General features: G+C 36.8%; 1 protein-coding gene across 2 annotated transcripts; it reads left to right on the forward strand.

The window, feature by feature from the left end:
• Positions 1-2,619: 2,619 nt before the first annotated feature.
• Positions 2,620-13,082, forward strand: tlx2 (T cell leukemia homeobox 2). Of its 2 annotated transcripts, XM_059516767.1 has the most exons (4): positions 2,620-3,683; positions 9,680-9,917; positions 11,984-12,164; positions 12,665-13,071. In XM_059516767.1, exons 1-4 carry the CDS (start codon positions 3,221-3,223, stop codon positions 12,674-12,676), a joined length of 894 nt encoding a protein of 297 aa, XP_059372750.1. In that variant the 5' UTR covers positions 2,620-3,220; the 3' UTR covers positions 12,677-13,071. The 2 variants fall into 2 exon arrangements, with proteins under 2 accessions (XP_059372750.1, XP_059372749.1); XM_059516766.1 differs by having other exon boundaries at positions 11,984-13,082.
• The last annotated feature ends 379 nt before the right edge of the window (positions 13,083-13,461 follow it).

Here is a 13,461-nt window from a genome sequence, read left to right on the forward strand (position 1 = left end):
TGGCACCATATTGAGCAAACACTATCGCAGTTGTTTGCATATCCAAAAGCGCAGTGAAACAGGTTACACCCGGACACCCGCGAGGGCGGCGGGTCACCGAGTCTGTCGAAAGGCGAACTGTGACAAATTCTTTTTGTCTTCGCTTTGTCTTTATACTTTATTATCAGCACCGCCTGGAGATTCCGATTTATCAATGACCCAATATACACTCAACAGCCTTGCCAAGACATCGCCCGCGGGCAACCAGCTATAAGCGCTTATATATATTAGGCTTTCAACCCGGAGACAGGAAGGCCGTTTTAGAAAGATTTAGCCACTAACTAAATTACGTTTAAAAAACCAAGTGGTTTGTTTTGGATACAGACGCTTTCAAACATCATTTTAGTAGGCTATCTATAAAGTCAGGTTACATGTTAGCCGGAGTGTGCTAGGCTATAGGTTTCAGTATAGCTCAAACATAATTAGTTATTTCAAAATCACACAACAGAACTTGGTGACTCTTAGGTGTTTTTATTGGCTTTCATAATATCCCAGCATGCATTTCAGATTTTCTCATCTGAAAATAGCGTTTTAAACCACGATTCTACATTGCAATGTTTTAGCAGGACATTAATTGGATGGATTTTAGAATAAACACTCCATTGCACCTAATGAAATGAAACAAGAGTTGGGTAGGCGCGGTTTGTCAGGTTTAATAATTTGAGTGCTTCTTAGTGTTAAAAATAATTACAACTTAAACCAATTAGTAACCATTAGATAATATTTTGCCTCCGCGCGAAAATGTAATTGTATTTAACATTCAGTGCTGACGAAAACAACTCGAGAACGCGGGGTACCGTTTGCTTCTGGAATTTAATTCAACCCAATAACAGCAAGAGAGAAACGCAATTAAAATATTTTCAGCACAGTTCATTTAGTCCGATAATAACTGTGGTTAAAATAAAGCAATCTTCGGGAAAATAGCCCAACTGCTGGAGGAATATGAATGTGCAAGAAATTAGATCTACAATTGCATATGTGCATATATATATATAACACAAAATGGCATTAGGGCGAAATCATGGAATGAAAACCAGGGAATAATGGTTAATCAGGACTGTTAATTATGATTGGGTTCGATCTTAATTTCTTAACTGCCTCGTGATGAAGACAGACTCGGTGGTGTCTGATCATTATGACCTCAGATGGGCTTTAAGACCGTGATGCTCTATTGCTGCACGTGTGAGCCCATCATCACTCTGCCCGAGCAACGAAACCTAATCATCATTTCTGAAAAACGTCTTCAATCAAGGATAAGAAATAGAATGCAAGCCTATAAGATCATCTTTTTTTTCATGTTTGAGAAAACATCACGTTTTCATATGCCTGTAGCCTAACGATGAGACGACCTCGTGCTGTTAAAAAGCCAGACTCCAGCTTGCTTTATTCGACATCATTGAGAACCAACAACATGTTTTCCTGCTATTGAGACACACACACGAGCGCTTATTATTGATACAGCTTCGTATTCAGAAAATTGATTTTTATGCTTCCCTCTAGCCACTTTGTGCTGCGGAGAAATATTTTTATTCGTGCGAAAGCTGAAATAAGTACGTAATAAAACGATGATATATTAAATTCGTTTTCCTTGCTTTCAGGTTTTATTATGCGCCATTTTTCATTTTTATTGAATTGAAAGAGGAGAGTCTTCCATTGTAGCTTCTGGCAAAAAAAGGTTAAATTATTTGCGCCAATCACACTGGCTTCTGCATCACTGAAGGCAACTGATGCTTTTCTGGCTTCACCCTTTATTTTACGCAGCCAAAGGCTATGCACTTCAATGAAATTCAGTTTCATTTGATTAAGCAAACGCATTGCCATGTGTAAAGCTGCATGTTTCTGTACCCTTGTCAAAACCTGAAGAGCTTTTTTTCTGAATTAATCTAAACAGTTTGGCCTTTATTCCTTGGGATAATTAACAGTATCAACCCTGTGGTTTACAAGCTATTTTGATCTTTCACAGCATTAAAGCAATGAAGACAGCCTTTAACTATTACTATAACCCAATGTCGCATTCCAGCTTAAATTCAGAGTATTTTAATTCGACAATTCACTTTATTACAAGAGTCAAATATATATATATATATATATAAAATGGAGTACAAAAAGTGGCCTAAGCATGAAGTAAAACAATAAAATAACTTGCCTCTTTACAACCTTAAACTCTATAATACAAAAAAAAATCTTTAGAAAATAATACTAAAATGTAAATACTAAATAGATATTATGATTATCAATACGTTTTCTTAGTCAATATGACTTTCATAAAAAGGTAAAAGATAAATCTGACCTTGGCTAACAGTTGTTTTTTCTGTCACATGACAACAAATAGCTTCCTGCAAGTTGGTTACAACACACTGACTTTTTTTTTCTTATTCTTAAAATAAGAATAATAATAAATATTATTTTATTACAAACGGATTATGTCATTCTATTTACTTTTTTTTATAATTCCACTACATTGCTCTGTTTTCTAGGAATATGAAACATTTTATTTTTCAACGTGAACGACAACACAACAGCCCTGGTGAAAAACAGAAGCGGCCTCTTTAAGAGAGGGGTGCAGGCGCGAGGCATTGTCTCTACAGAAGTGCGCAAGAGCCAATGGAGAGGCGCGTGACAGAGTTTGGGCAGAAGGGGTATGTCTCACCTGCTCGAAATCACTTCAAGAGGAGCGTGAACAGGACATTTTCAGCTCACGACAATTAATATGCACGTATCGGACAGTTAACACTTCACTTTAGATAACAGTGATGAGCTCAAGTCTGGGCCGTGCGCCTTTCTGAGGGACGGCACCACTCCAGAGACGCGTCCGGTTTGTTTGCTACAACTTGGCAACTCATCACGTCGGGATTAAACCGTGAGCGCGGAGACCTTTCTACTGTTGAGTTACTTTTTAGGCATCATTATGGAACTGAAAAAGAACCAGACGCAATGCAAAAAAGTGCAGGATAATGCTGAATTAATCGTGGAGGAATCCATGTAAATTTCTGTTCTTCACTGTTTTTGTACCTCTGATGGCAGCGTTATAAAATTGCATGGGCTCTGAGCACTTCAATGAAGAATATTTGTTTGTTAAAAATAGATTCTGTACCATTGGGAATAAATCGTGTTGCATTGAAGTTTTAGGAATTAAACATCACAACCTTCCAAGCTGTGCGCAACAGAAAGAACCGCGACGATGGAGCACACGGGGATCGAGGAGGTGAACCAGACGCACCAGCAGCACGAACCCATCAGCTTTGGAATAGATCAGATTCTCAATGGCTCGGACCAACCGAGTAGTTGCATGCTGCCGAGCAGAACCGGCGACCCGGACTACGCGCTCGCGCCGAACGTCTATGGCAACGGCTACAACAGCATGTACAATCCGGCCTGTTCGATGGCGGCGGGACTGGCAGGTTCCTACAACGTAAACATGAACATGAATGTGAGCATGAATATGAACGTTAACGTGAACTCAGGGAACGCAGGTGGTGTCATCCGCGTCCCGGCCCACAGACCCATGCCACCCGCACCTCACCCCCCGACTTCTGCCCATCCACCGGGCATCGCGGCGGGGATACCTAGCATGGGCAGCCCCGCCAGCTTCACGTTCCCCTGGATGGAGAGTAGCAGAAGATTTGCGAAAGATCGGCTGACCGGTAAGACTTGAAGATATTTACAGCACTGCCAAAAGTAGAATAAGTCTTGCTTCTGTTAGAGAAAAGGGCACGCTTATGACCAACATCAACAAAAACTGACGATTAATTTTGTTGCTGACTTTTAAGGTCAATGTTATTCGCTAACAATGAGAAATTGGCTTTAATAATCGGAAGGTTTTTTTTTTCTTTTCTTTTTTTTAATTGCAGATTAAATTGATTTGAATGATTTTCTTATAGGATAAATTAAGACGACGAATTACAAAAAAAAGCAGACGTAAAAGCAGCAGCAGTCTAATAAATAGAAACAAACAAAAAACAGGCCTAGCCTATATATAAAATAAACTGCTACGGTATGTTTTGTACTAAAATTACTTGCACTGCTACTTTTAAAATTGAACAATACGTCTCAAGATTACAAGAATAAATTGTATTTTATTATTGTAAGCTATAAAGAATAAAAAAAATAAAACCTATTATTTTTCAGGCTCCGTTTCTACTAAAATGTTTTTGACTCTGTGCCGTACCTTAAAGAAATAGTATTTTAATGTACAATGGTCTTTTGCATTTACATTTATTTATTTAGCAGAAGCTTTTTATTCAAAGCAACTTAAAAATAAGGAACACAGCACCAATAAATCTATTTAATAGGCCCATATAATTTAAGATTATTTTAGAATAATTTTTTAAAAGCCAAATAGATTTTACTCTAAAACATATGATTTTTTTATGTTTGCATTTATTTTATTTTTTATTTATTTTTTTGCCAATAGTAGGTGTTTATATTTAAGTTGACGTTTTTCCTTTTTCTCTGCTAAAACACATCTGATGTCTATAACACAGCATTGTGGTTGAATTAATATCGGAAACCCTTTAAACACTCCGCTAGCTTTACCACTCGACCCATCTGAAAATTGAGGAGTAACACTAGACAATCTTTTAAACCAGCACAATAACATTTTATTTGAGAGAGGCCATGATGTTGCATTGAAGAAGGAACGACATCATCTCGGCCTGTGGATATTATACGTGTGTATTGCTCATAAAAACACAGTGGCTTTCAAAATCACAATTTTTTTGTGGAATGGTTTTATGACACCAAGTCACGTCTATATTCTTGAGCTACTTTCTCTCTGGGCCTTTAGGACAAATGAATCATGATACAGTGTTTGCAGGGAGCTAAATGTTGCCACAGCCAGTAGTAATGCGTAATGGCATGTTGACAAATCGTTTTAATCTACGCAAACGTAATACCAATAGAGATCCAACAGAGGACGATTTTGGATAACATTTCCAAGTGGGAATACACACACACACACACACACACACACAAAGAAAGAAAAATAGCAATGCCTGTGCTTGATTAGTTACAGAGAATGAAACAATTATTTTATTATATGAATGCTCTTTTAATCTATACGCTTATATATTCTATACTCTTTAATCTATACTCTATATAATCAAACATAATTTGAATGTATATTTTTAGTAAATAAATGCCAAATAATGAATAAGAAATATAAGAGATAAATGCCTCACTCACACTTGTGTCTCGTCTGTAGTCGTAACATCCTCCTCGGTTTTCCATCTGGTCAGTTCGCGTCTTCAGATGACGTCACCCACAGTGAGATGAAGATGAGGAAGAATATGGATTTCTGCGCATTAAATATTCAGAATTCCGCTCTATTCTCATTAATTATTCAAATGAGAGAATGATATGTCAACTGCAAAAGCTCTTTTGTAAATATGCTTATCAATTTTACTCATAGTCACTTTGGGCCACTCGTTTATTATATTGTATCTCTTTCGTGCCTTTGAATTGCGGTGGATACAAAGTAAAGCAGGACATATATCAGATTTTAAACGAAATATGTTTAAAACACACACACACACACACAAATATATATATATATATATATATATATATATATATATATATATATATATATATATATATATATATATATATGTATAACATTGAAACCACAAAACCACACGGTCTTTTCATTTTCAAGATATTTACATTAAATTATACTAAATTTATAAGTTACAATAGTAGTTTAACAATTGAAATTATTTGATGCCTTTCTCCCAGCGTCATCCAAAGGAACCAGAGCCACTTATTAGTCATAATGCACAAGTCACGGTGACTGTCTGGTATTGGTTTCTCTTTTTCCAACTATTTTCTCTGTCAGCTTGAACTGCATGTCTGCATTTCACCACAAGTGTCACGGCGCGTAAAGCTGCACGGACAGGCCTGAGACTCGATATGCACTGCAGGCCGGACATATCATGCCGGATTGGGAGGCGATGAAAGGCTATACCACATGTTTTTTTGTTAATTGACTCCTTGGCAGTTTGCAAGTTTATAAAAATCCAGAAATGCATAAACAGATCAGTCGCTCACCGGTCAATAAACACAGGCGCTCTGGTGATGGTAACGGCCTTTACGCACGGCTTCTCTGTTCCTGTTAACAGCACTGGTGACAACTGCGGCGTGCAAGGAAGTATAAATATAACTCTGGAAATACAATAAATGCTATAATCGACCATTTTCAAATATACCAGAATCTGCATTGACACGCGAAAAACGCGCGTTTTGGTGTCTTAATTCAAACGGTCTGAATTTGTTTCCGCGCGTGCTCTGAAAAGGCTCCGTAGCTTGTACTTATCCGCATAACAGTATATTCATCAGTAGGTAAATTTATTTGTATTACCGCTGCTGGTGAGGGCTGTTGGGTCCAGCTGCATCACAACAAGGGGCAGGCGATGGTCGTAATCTGATATCACTGGCCTTGGAGAAATTGGAAAATGAAATTGCATGTGGATGCCCCTCTATCTGAAATGACAATAATGATCTTTCCCACCCATAAATACAAATGATTATGAAACTGAGACGAGGTTGCGTAGCCATGGTGACAGTGTCTGAAGGGACGACGAGGCTCTCGAGCGGACGGTTTATGGGTTTCCCTGACAATTATTTTATTTTATTAGATATTTCAATTCCCAGCATGAGAGAAAATTTAAAGGCACATTCTGTTTTGCCTCACTGCGCGTAAATAGCGACAAATGCCCATGTTATATTTCAATATCGCGCTTTGAATCCATTACATGTATATTTATTAGATTTTTACAAAGGTAATATGCGCAATGGGAAAGGCAGGGGCTGTCGCATGAAGGTGATATCACGTATAACTGATTGTATTACTGGCCGCATATTCTCTAAGGCAAGCTTTGATTTTTTGATGTGCTCACCATAAATTTTATTACACAGACTAATCATTTAGAATTCCCTCTGCTGTCGAGACTGAATACGGGGATTGTTTTTGTTTCCATTTGACCCACATATGTATCTGCAGAGGAGTGTTTCTGGGTAATGTGTTTGTTCTGCAATCTGCACACCTTACATATAGTAGAAAAGAAAAAGACAAATAAAAAATAAATAACACCGATTAAGTATAGCTGTAACCACGTACACTGAGTTTATAATCTAAAATACATTTAAAAAACCTAAACAAATTAATTTATCTTGATCATTTTGATTACCCGCTTGCTTAAGTGATGATGACGCGTGCCGCCTGTCATTCAAGATCAGCGCTTTAATTAAAAGCAAGCAAATCTAATTACGCAAAGGAATGAAGTCTATGCGCTTAATCCAATCAGAAGCCTTTTTACTTGCTCGTCTAATAAAATATGACAAATAAACTAATGATCTTACAGCATTAAGAATGGTGTGATCAAAATAAAATATCTAGCCTTTATAAATAAAATCATGACAACTTGTTTTTTTATTATTATAAGTTATGACGATAAATTAAGTTGCATCACTGAGGTTGCCCAAAACAGATTCAGTGTCAGACTGACCTCATGACAGACCTTGAGGATTCCCAGCGTGACTAGTGTGAACTGTTGAGAAGCTTTTCTGAGAGCAACCGACGAATCTTGAATTACAGAAGAACGTGAATGAATGTAGTTGAGTAGCCAAGAACATCTCCAACATGGTATTATCTGAACTCCAACCTGCCAAACAGAAAACTGTCTCTCTGTCTTCACACATGACCCGCCAAGCATTGCAAGACCCAAGTTCAGCCACAAGAATAACAAAACACATTGAGCAAAGGTCACTCTTTTGGTTTACTCAATTAAAAACAGGTTGCACAGTTAAGTCCTCTAATTATTTTGTTACTCTGGTCTAATTTGAATTATTATAATATATATTTTTGTTTATATAAATTATGCATTATAATATTTTGGGAATCTCTTTGCTTGATTTTATTTTTATTATTTATTTTCTCACAGAATTGCATCTACACTGTACAGTCCTTGTTTACATTTTCTTCAGATGTTCAATATTAACTTTGGCTTCTGTTGAATCAAACATATTTTTTTCCCCATTCAGAATATATACACAGTGCAGTGGAAGCCAAAATGTAAATTATTTTTTAAATGTATTTTTTATTCCATTCATAGTTTTTCAGAACATATCATAAATCATATGTTATTACTAAATTAAAACTAAAACTAAAATTTATATTCATGATGTTACAAGCATATGTGAGGGGCAAAATTCATATTAGTGGCTGACAGGAGTTTTTCCAGTGGTTGATTCTTATACTACATTTGGTCCTCTTGAAATTTTGTACATGCTTAATTGTATTCACCAAATGGTGAGGATAGTTTGCCATGCTGCTAATGTAGCATCACTGGGTGATGTAGCAGCATCACTATTATCAGATGCTGTTCGAACTGTGCAAATGAACATCCCTGTGCACTATAAACAGCAATGTGCAACCTTCGATGCATTTATGTTTTCGTTTCATTCAGGTGCACAAACACTGCTAAAACATCAGGACACCATACACGGTCAGAAAAACATAATGTTGGTTAGACTCCTAACCGCCATATAGGCCTTGACTGGGTTTCAGTTTGTTACCCTTTAGTGAAAAGGTCTCACCATAGGAATCATTTGTGGTCCCCATAAATACTGAAAATAAACACAGTTTCTGATATATGTATAGCAAGTAGTATTTACTTTAATGCATTTATAATTTTATAAAGTGACATATAGTGTCAAAGTGGGCTCAAATGCATCTAGGAAAGGGGCCAAACTGTTCACATCGGTTATTCTTATTCACAGCTGCTTCTACTAGGGACATTGGTGGGGAAAACAGGAAGGAGGGGAAAGGTGAAAGAAATTCAAATAAAAACAAAGAATTCTGCATGCAACAATCAAGACCTCTGTTGTAAAACCATGAATAATGGATAAACAATACAGAAGGACTGAATGAGAAATGAGCCTGAGTTCACTGCTACTAGCACTTTGTGTTATATAAGCCTGAAATAGAAATTTCCATGTATGTGCTGAAGTTAAAGGTGACCACTGACCTATATATATATATAAATATATATATCTATCTATCTATATATAGATAGATAGATCAGTGCATTCGACTGAGGTAAACAACGGAACTGTAAGCGAACGCTATGTTCAGTTCAGGAAAACTAATTACAAATTCAAATCACATAAAACGTAAACGTATTTAAGGTTCTAAGTGCGCGTCGAAATATCGCGCCATCAATATTATTAATTTTGACTTATGTTTTTACCTATCAAATTAAATACATATTCCAGAATATAGGCTAGGTAGGCTATGTTAATAGGCTGAGAAAGACCCACCTGGCGTTCGTTTGTTTCTGTCCTAATGAGCATTGAATTTCCTTCCACTGTTAAGACGGTATAATGCCATTAAGATGTCCAAAAAACATTAAATGCATTGAACAAGAAAACTTGTCAATAACGTTTTTTTCTTCCATAATTGATTTGCATTTATGCAGGACTAATATAAAATTATTAAATTAATATAGAATTATTGTAATCAAGATTCCATGTCATTAGGCTACTAATTGGCTATGATGTCATTCTACATAAATTGAATGGCTCTTCGTGAATGTTATTCTTTTCAGTGTTATTGAATTCATTGTTTTATTTTTTTTTTCAGCTGCTCTCTCACCGTTCTCCGTGACACGACGGATCGGTCATCCGTACCAGAACCGAACTCCACCGAAACGGAAAAAGCCCCGCACGTCGTTCAGTCGCGTGCAGATCTGCGAGCTGGAGAAACGCTTCCACCGGCAGAAGTACCTGGCGTCCGCGGAGCGCGCCACGCTCGCCAAGGCCTTGAAGATGACAGACGCTCAGGTCAAAACCTGGTTTCAAAACAGAAGAACAAAATGGAGGTGAGTGAAATATTCGATCCACGAATAGAAGATAATAGCTATATAGTCCTATATGTCTTCACGATACAGCTTTATAAGGCTGTTGTAACTTAAATTGATTATTTCGATTACATCTGAATCCAAGGCTTTTCAAATTCTTTTTATTGTCAATATCTGATCATATATAATTCCCTAAAGCAGCTAATTTGGTCAGAACAGTTTAAGTGAAAAGGGTGTTTAGTGAAAAAATAATAATGTAAATTTGCAGAGGTTTGCGTTTTATTTGTTTATTTATTTAACATTTGACACCGATTGCCTTGACCAAGCAGAAATATTCAAGCTCTTAAAAGGCTGTGTGGAAACTTGCTGTCCATGCAGTACTGAGCCTATACTTCTGAATAATTGAGATCATGTCCATCCTTTCCCCATAATCCACTCAACCTTTTGCTGTTGGCTCTTTTGAAGCAAATAAGTGCCCAATCTTATTAAGAGCAGGCTTACTTACCTTTGGTTTTACCAACAGGCTGCAATAGAAGAGAGAGCTGGCTGAACATGATTTATTTATAATGAAGCTGAGTCATGGCCTTTAACAAATAAAAATTTATTATGGTTGTTTCAGTATGCCTACTCATCAATATTTATGGAGCTCAACTTAATTCAGCAATTATCTGTATCTGCTGAAAGCTGCTGGGAAACATTCATTAGCGTGGTCGCTTTGCTTTTAGATGGCCTCTTAGGAATTAAATTCTGGTAAATCTTACCTCACCACTGGATACCAACCGAACCTGAATATCAATAGCAACATTGGAAACAGTTTATTTCAGAATGGATTCAGATGTCATGAATGCATGAAATCATACATCCTAATGACATCTTCCTCCATGACAAAATCTGTCCACCATGAGGGTCTCCATACCTGCCGCCTGGCATCCATTAGCCACACATCACAGCTAAATGCATCACTGTAATGCGATTGCACTTGGCTCATTTGATCACAGGCTTGTTACCCGTACGATCGACACGCAAATACATCCTTCATTCTCAAAGTGTTTGTAGACTACAGTCGAATATTTTACACCACAATAAACCTGAGAAACCTGGAGTAAAATGCACTGTTTCTGTTTGAATTTTCCATGCTGTTAGTGATCAGCGAACCATCCTTTAAATGTGATAAAATACTAGGACATTATAAGTAAATGTTAATTCTTTAATTTATTTCAAGAAAAAAAAAGTCAATACACATTTGAATTACTAATCACCATAATAAGCATCTAATAAAATGTGGGGAAAAACATTCTTTTGATGGTGCCAAAAAATAAGTAAAAAAACTATAAAATTAAAATAAATGAATTTATGTTACCTGAAATATGTTTTAATTTGCCTGTTTGTTGTTAGACTTATGTTTCAAAAATTAGTTTTCTTTCTAGCCGGAAAAGGGGATGACAAATCAACTTTATTTATTTTTTTCATTCAAATTGAACAAACTTGAGGTAAATTGGACATTAAAGGGAAAGTTCACCCAAAAATGTCAATTCTGTCTTTGCTTTGTCTACACAGGTTTTTTTTTTTTTTTTTTGTCCATACACTGAAAATCACACTAACAAATGACAAAAGGTTGAGTAAATGATGATAAAATGTAATTTTTTGCATGAACTATCCCTTTAAGTTAATGCAACTGGTCGAAGGATTAATCATATTTGATCTATCAAAGTACATATAGGGTCCCTGACCAATAAAATAGCATTTATTCATTGTTTTGTCATGTACTGTTATATAATAATACTCCCATCTTTATGCTGACAGCTCCAGTTGGCTCCTCATGTGTACATTATTAAATGTACAGAACCATTAACATTCATGCATTTCATTCAAAATGACTTTAGTCATAACACACATATTGTTATTTTTCACAAAGGCATGACATGTCTTTTGTGTATGCGGAGAGCTCAGATCTCTCAAGGTAATTAAAACCAGCCTAGGACCTGCACCAGATAAACATGTTAGTTGACATAATCCACTTTTGTATTTGAAAAGGGTCTCTGTCACTGCACATCATGTTGACTTCAATCATGCGTCTCTGATGACAGGAGGCAGACTGCTGAGGAGAGAGAGGCTGAGCGACAGCAAGCCAGCCGCCTGATGCTGCAGCTTCAACAGGAGGCCTTTCAGAAGACCCTGAGTCAGCCGCTCCAACAAGACCCTCTCTGCCTACACAACTCCTCGCTTTACGCCCTGCAGAACTTACAGCCTTGGGCCGAAGACAACAAGGTGACGTCCGTCACCTCAGTCGCATCTGTGGTCTGACCCACAACTCTCATGTGTGCTAGTTAATTGAGAAAGGATTTTATAGGACACCAATTAGAACTTAATTTAGGCGGATCTCTGACATTCTCACTTGGACTCACTTCATGAGCATCTGTACCAAGCCATACGCTTTTTTTTCTGTGAGATGGTAGAAGAGATCTAGCTTTTCCAATCATATATGGAAAGATTCTATTCAATTTCGATGATTTTTGACAGGATCAGCTTTGAGCCTGTGATAAATACCCGCTAGATAAACCCAATAACAAACAGGGATTTTTTTGTATTTGTTTATCATTTGTCAGAAATATGCATATTTAAGTCTTGGCATGGAACAAAAACGCTAATTAAAGAAAACCCTAATCAAAACAAAAACAAGCACACTAAGTTCACATTTTCATTCCCACCTGAATCTGACTGGTCATTTGCTCGTCCCTTATGCTGCATTCTCGTTCCTCTTTCTTCAGCTACCCATCTAAGAGAGAGAGAGGGGCTTTTTCCTTTCCAACCCAAAACCGCAAAGCTGTCTGATGAATTTCACCCATCAAGATGGCTGTTTGTCTACGTGCCATTTGGCATCAAGGAGACTGACTCAACCCCAGACTCGTTCATTCTTGTTCTTTTTATTTGTGTTTTTTTTTTCTTTGGACTTTGTAAGATGTGTTTGTGATGCATGTTCCCTACATTTCCTGTATGAAGAGATGGACTAAAAACTGTTAGTTCTGTCCAGCTGGAGTCCTTCCTATAATGCACTTTGGAAGCAATTATGGAGGCACTCTCTATGGATTCTTCATGACGTGACGTTTCAAGGTGTTTTATATTAAAAAGAATTGTGACTTCTAAGACTTCTGGTTCATCCTGTGTAAAATTTATTTAGAATACTATAAATGGTGAAATCTGTTATTTTTGCACAACTACCGAATATAGAATAGCAGAAATAATGCTATTCCTTTATTGGCATTGATAGTTCCATGTGAGAACCTTTAAATCTATTAAATCTTTCCATTGCATTTATAGTGGAAAACGGTTCTTTATATTTTAGATTGTTGAGAACCATTCATTGGAAGGTTCTTTGAGAAACCAAAAAAGGTTCTTGTTTGACATTACAGAAAAAACACCCCGTTTGAATCAAGTTTTAAACTCATTCAATTGGTTGAGCCAATATTGGGCTGATAGGGATGCTAAAAAGAACAATGCTTTGATAGTACCACCACCATTTTTCGGGGGAAATCATACAACAAATGGCTTATTTTAACATTGATAA

This window comes from Carassius carassius, chromosome 29 (genome assembly GCF_963082965.1).
Source record: "Carassius carassius chromosome 29, fCarCar2.1, whole genome shotgun sequence".
In the NCBI taxonomy this organism is placed as follows: Eukaryota; Metazoa; Chordata; class Actinopteri; order Cypriniformes; family Cyprinidae; genus Carassius; species Carassius carassius.